Raw genomic sequence first — 6,324 nt, forward strand, 5'->3', positions numbered from 1 at the left:
GGCGTGAGCCACTGCGCCCAGCCTTCTAGTTTTTATAGAGACAGGGTCTCACTATGTTGCCCAGGCTGGTCTTGAACTCCTGAGCTCAAGCGATATGCTGACCTCGGCCTCCCAAAGTGCTGGGATTACAGGCATGAGCTGCTGCCCCCAGTCATTAATCACCTCTTAAAGGCCCTACCTCCCAACACCATTGCACTGGCTTTTACATTTCAACATGAGTTTTGAGGGGATAAACCACATCCAAACCACAGCCAAAGAATGTGACCTGAGTGTCAGGAAGCAGTGCAGCCTCCGACTGTGAAGATCCTGATGGCTCTCTGCAGTGGCCTCTCGCATCTCACCCTGCCACCCGGCTTTCCTTGCATCTGTGTCTTCTTCATAACCCGAGAGCATTGACACTTCATAGCCTCAGTTCCACTCACCAGCAGAGGCTGAGATGTGTCTTGTCCAATTCCTACTTCCTAAGAGGTAGATTCTGCCTTGCACATGGCCAGATGTTCACCTGGGTCAAAAAGTAGCAAATAAACCACAAACAACCCCCACTCCCAAACAAGACAAGGCAAGGCCCCTTGCAGAAGGCAGAGCTGTGTGAAGGGGGAGCTCCGTAGTGGGCACATGGCTTCTGGACTTCTCCTGAGGGTCAGAGGAGGAGATTCCAGAGAGAACAGGATCTTCAGGGCCTGGAGAGGCAGCCCTGATAGGTTTTCTGCGGTAGTATGAGATGCAGAGAAGGAAGTGGGCAGAAATGTGATAAATTAAAAAAATCAGCAACAACAAAACAACCAAGCCCCTCCAGATCCTCCCTAAAGTGTTTTCTGTCTTATGACTCTCTGATCAGCCCTGGGTCATTAAATGCAATGGATGATTTGGTGTGAGATGAGGTCTCTGCTTTGGCTAACCTCTGTGTATTAGTCCATTCTCACGCTGCTATGAAGAAATATCGGAGACTGGGTGCTTTATAAAGAAAAGAGGTTTAATTGACTCACAGTTCCTCATGGCTGGGGAGGCCTCAGGAAGCTTACAGTCATGGCAGAAGGTACCTCTTCACAGAGCAGGAGGATGGAGTGAGTGCCAGCAGGGGAAATGCCAGGTGTTTCTAAAACCATCAGATCTCGTGAGACTCACTCACTATCATGAGGACAGCACGGGGGAAACCACCCCCATGATCCAGTCACCTCACTCCCTTGACACTTGGGGATTACAATTCGAGATGAGATTTGGGTGTGACACAGAGCCAAACCACATCACCCTCTCCCAAAAGAGAGTTGAAAGAACACCGTGTCCCTGAGCCGCTCACCTCATGCTCTTCTTACGCAGGCACCAAGGAAATCAGTGCTGGTGTCGATGAGCAAGGCAACATCTACCTGGCCTTCGACTGCCAGGAAATGACAGACGCATCTCAGTTCACCTGGTGTAAATCCTACGAGGAGATTGCAGATGATGAGAGGTTTAAAATCGAAACCGTGGGGGATCAGTAAGTCAGGCCTGGAAGTTGGATATTGGAAACTTTTAGAAGTTCCTGCCAACAGAAACGATCGACATTCACCTACTCTTCTTCCTTTTTAGCTCCAAGCTGTACTTAAAGAATCCGGATAAGGAGGATTTAGGAACTTACTCTGTGTCTGTAAGTGATACAGATGGAGTGTCCTCCAGTTTTGTTCTGGACCCAGAAGGTAATATTTATATGGCAGAACCTTGCCTGTTTTGGTTTTATCACACTTTTAAAGATTGACGCCAACATAGAAAAGACTTACTTGCTTAGAAAAAAGATGTATGTTTGCAGGAGGCTGGCAGTGGGGGCTATGTGTGTAAGCCAAAACTTACTTTAGAAATTAAACAAACTCTAAAGTTTATACTGTTTCCACCAAATAGTCTCTGGTCCTGATATATTGCTTGTAGAGCCTTCAACTTGTACTTTTAAAGTTGAATCTTAGCCACATTTTAATAGTTTGGTATGCAGAGGGTAACATATTAGCTAAGAAATCCATGAAATTAATGAGACCTATGGATGGAAGAGTCTTCCCTTCCTTCCAACACTGAGAAATCTGGTTGATCAAAGAAAAAATTTTTTTTGTGTGTGAAATAATGTTTAACTGCCATAGTGAAAACCTGCTGTTCTCTTACAAATGGAAGACAGCAGAGAGAAGTGAGAAAAGTCTGTTTAGTAATCAAGGGGAAAAATAATAGTTTTCTTAGGTAGGTTCACAGATCTGAGTTCACCAGGCACACAGTCTCAGGCAGGCAGGGCTGATTTTTTTTAACTGTCTGGTATCACATGTATTTGTGTGGCCCCTCATCTACCCCACTCACAGGGCAGCTGAGTCAGCCTTAGACATTTTAAAATGAAGGGGCAGTGATGCAGCGTGACCTTATAGGGCTGGATGGTATCCTCAGATCTCTGGGTTTCCTTGGGTCTTTAAGGCATGTGAGTTTCCAAAAGTTTTCTATTAAAATGGTCTCCATGGATGGCATAAATGATCTCCAGGGATGCCCTACGATTGACAAGCAGATCCTTTAGTTAGCAATCACTGTCCTGGTTGATATCATGCGGAGGCTGTGATCTGAGAACATCTGATCCAGGATGGATGCTGTGGGCTGGGCAGGAGGATGGGCAGGGACCCATGGAGGGCGCAGCCAGAATCACAGTCCCAGCTTCTCAAGTGTGCAGGTCTGGCTCAATGTTGGTTAAATTCGGGAAAACTCATGCACATTTAACAAGACACAGCCGGACAAATGAGGAGGCCGCATTGTCTTGCCTTTCTGGGGTCCTCAGTTCACCGCTCACAGGCAGGGCGGGGAAGGACCCAAAATCTACTTGCATGCTTTTAAAGCAGCCTCTGCTGGCCCTGCCTCCAGGGTCAGCACAGTTCTGTACCTTCAAGACATCCTGAAGGAATTCTGAAAAGCTATGCATTCCTCTGCACCATTTCAAAGTTTCCATCTTAATTTTAAATATTTTAAATATTTGCAAAAGATAAAATTTCCACCTCTCTTATATCATGTATAGACTTCAAATATATTTGAGGCAAAACTTTGCAGTTGAAGATTTAGCTCATTCCATGTATGGAAATTCCTACCAGATGATTTAACTGGGAAAGCCTGTCCTCCCTGTCAAACCTGCTGCCAATGTGAATTTACTTTTGGTCAGAAAAATCTGACTTCATTTTTCTATTTTGAAAAGACATGTTCTTGAAGGCCTTGGAGACCACCATCTTGTTTCTGATTCTAATTTTAGGAAGGAAGGAGAAAACATGAAGTGGCTTAGAGCCTCAGATTTTCTTACCTTGCTCTTGGGACTTTCTCAGGAATGCAGTGTATTTTGTTTATTTATTTTTTATTTTTTTGTTTTATTTCTTCCTTCCTTCCTTTTTTTAAATTCATGGTAATATACTATGGTGATGAAATGAGTGGTATGTATACTTTTCTTTAATGAGATTGAAGAAGGAAATCTTGAGAGGGGAAGGAAAGTCGCAGGCCACAAGCATGTTCTCAGCTGGTCCAATCAATTTTAGGGAAGAACTCACATTAAGTGCAAGCAACTGGAAAAGGCTCCCTTTAACCTTTCGTCTTCCAAGTCTTCCTATATTCCAGGGATAGACCTGCCCCTGCCCCCAATTCCTTCATCCCCATGACTGTACCCTGCCTTGTCCTCACCTGCCCCTGTACTAGGTGGGTTCTTAAAATGGTGAAGTTTTGGTAAAGCTATCCTCTATGTCCCTCAGACTTGTAGTTTAAATTTCTTTCGTGTCCTCCAATTAAATCCTGGGGGTTTCCAATCTTGCTCGTGTGTAGCCTGGCTGATGTCTACAAACCTCTCGATGTGCAGGTCCAAATCAACTGACATAGTTTTTCTTTGTTTTAGAGCTCGAACGTTTGATGGCATTGAGCAATGAAATAAAGAACCCCAGTAAGTAAGCCTCCAGCCCTGCACCTCTGCTTGCAGCCGCTGGCTGGAGAGCCGTGTTCATTAATGCATGAGCTCTTGGAGGAACAGCTTTGGGGAAAGGATGGCCTCATTTCCTGATCCCAGCTTACAGGATTGAAACCTATTGATTTAAAACAAATATTAGCTTATATTATAGCTTGTTAAAACTTGGCATTGCGTACAGAGTGATTTGAATTTTGGGTTTAGTATAGCTGTTCCTAATCCAAGTGAAATCCAAGATTTCATTTCCTATCAAGTGAAATCTTCTGTTATTGAATTGCATTAAATATAGAAATAATCCAGGCATCTTTACTCATCGAACACGTCTGGAAAGCTAACTGAGAACTCACGTGGTATGAGGCTTTAGAGGCGACAACAGGCTAACTCAAGTTTTATGTTTTATTTTTGGCTTCCATAATCGAATACTCCAGGGTTTCACATTCTCAAAAAATTTAATAACTAGGATTGATATTTCCCTACCATTTGCAGCTCTTCTTCCTCACAAGGATTCATGCATTATTGACTTGCGATTTCTTTTCTTCCTGTAGCAATTCCTCTGAAATCAGAATTAGCTTATGAGATTTTTGATAAGGGGCAGGTTCGCTTCTGGCTCCAGGCTGAGCACTTATCACCAGACGCCAGCTACCGATTTATTATTAACGACAGAGAAGTCTCTGACAGCGAGGTGAGTTCCTGTGTGAGTGATCTCTGACTTTGCAGGGAGTCTGCCTTTGTTGTGGTAGGTCAGTTACTGAGTGTCAACACTCTGTCTGTTTCCATCCCTTTTTGAGCCTTAAAGGTTGGGGCGTGGAAGGTTGACAAGATGAATGGAGATGGTTGATTCTTACAATGTTCAAAGGTTTGGTCTGGGTTACAGGAGACATCAGGGGTCTTTAAAATCTGAGCCCGTTGGAATTAAAAATGACTTTGAGCTTGTTTTTGTGAAAAAGGTTCAGGTCAGGTGGGGAAAATATCCTTGATGAATCAGTTCACTTATTCTTGATAATGGTTTTGAAGGTATCTATTTTTTGCTCCATTGTGAGAGAGGCCTCCCCGCATTCTCCCCCCACTGACAGCTTCCCATGGAAGGCATCCCTGGGGAATAAGTTTCTGCAGCTTCCCTACCTGTTTGGGCAGTAATCTTGGTGTAGCAGACTGATCTGACAGTGTGGCTGTCGAGAGCGATGTTCTGGCCAGGCACGGCAGCTCTCACTTGTAATCTCGGCACTTTGGGAGGCCAACGTGGGAGGATTGCTTGATCCCAGGAATTCAAGACCAGCCTGGGCAACATAAAGAGATCCCATCTCTACAAAAAAATTAAGAAATTAGTTGGGCATGGTGGTGCTTGCCTGTAGTCCCAGCTACTTAGGAGGCTGATGTGGGAGGATCACTGGAGCCTGGGAGGTCCGAGCTGCAGTGAGTTATGATTGAACTACCGCACTCCAGCCTGGGTGACAGCAAGGCTCTGTCTCAAAAACAACAACAACAAAAGGCACATGTTATGTCATGGTCCAGACACCACCTGGGTTCTGCTTGTGATTGTATAAAATGAATCTTAACAATTATGATAGGTACTCCTTATTTGTCCCGAGAATATTTGAGAAGCCATTGGTTGTGTTTCGATAAATGTCCTCTTTTCTAAGTACAGCATGCCTGGGACCCAGTTAAAGGACAGCCCTATTTCTTGGGGACTTTATTGTTCAGTGGTGACTTGGGGCTCTCTCAGAGGCCCCATCTTTACTGCTTCTGCCTTTTTCCCTTAATGCCCAGTGTAGAGTGCAGTTGGCAACCTTAGCTGCCTACTAAGTCCTCAGTGTTGATTGGTTTGTTTATTACACAAGTTTTAGGGGAACCGTGGGATGCAGGAGCCTCTCACTCTCCCAGGCAGCCCACTTACCATATTTTTAAGCTGGACCCCTCATTGTAGTCCAGCCTTTGTGTCTGATGGGCATTTAGCAGGACTCAGATGAATGCTGATCAGACAGAAGTCTTGTGTGGACAAGGATCATAGAATTTCCTTCTTCAGTCAATCTTTTCCATGAGAATCATGACACACTTTAAGACTCACTCCTACATGGGAGAGTCGGCTAGAAAGTAGAAAACATCTAGTTTCTTTTGGGCTGCAAAAAAGCCAATGATATAACTATTGCCTATGGGAGACTTAGTTTCTGATCCAGGTAATTGGAGAAATCTTCTTTGAGCAGAGACCATGCTATGAAATGAAATGGAATTTAGGGGAAGTGCAGTTTATTTGTGGGATATCTTTTGATGAACATTTCCTACCTGCTGTATAGAGCTTCCTTTCAGGATGGGTGCCCTGGCTCCATGGCTAATCTTTTGGAATATATTTTACTTCTTCAATTAACAATCCACAGGTGCCTTTTACATTTGAAGATTGA

At 44.2% G+C, this 6,324-nt stretch overlaps 1 protein-coding gene across 1 annotated transcript in view; it reads left to right on the forward strand.

Annotated features, from left to right (window-relative positions):
• MYOM2 (myomesin 2) overlaps positions 1–6,324 on the forward strand; it is a 99,472-nt gene that overhangs the window by 57,350 nt on the left and 35,798 nt on the right. Inside the window, exons 22-25 of the mRNA XM_011937545.1 lie at positions 1,318–1,474; positions 1,567–1,673; positions 3,863–3,907; positions 4,474–4,610. Coding sequence (XP_011792935.1) covers positions 1,318–1,474; positions 1,567–1,673; positions 3,863–3,907; positions 4,474–4,610 — 446 coding nt within the window. The remainder of the gene's footprint in view (positions 1–1,317; positions 1,475–1,566; positions 1,674–3,862; positions 3,908–4,473; positions 4,611–6,324) is intronic.

This window comes from Colobus angolensis, unplaced genomic scaffold (genome assembly GCF_000951035.1).
Source record: "Colobus angolensis palliatus isolate OR3802 unplaced genomic scaffold, Cang.pa_1.0 Scaffold165, whole genome shotgun sequence".
In the NCBI taxonomy this organism is placed as follows: domain Eukaryota; kingdom Metazoa; phylum Chordata; class Mammalia; order Primates; family Cercopithecidae; genus Colobus; species Colobus angolensis.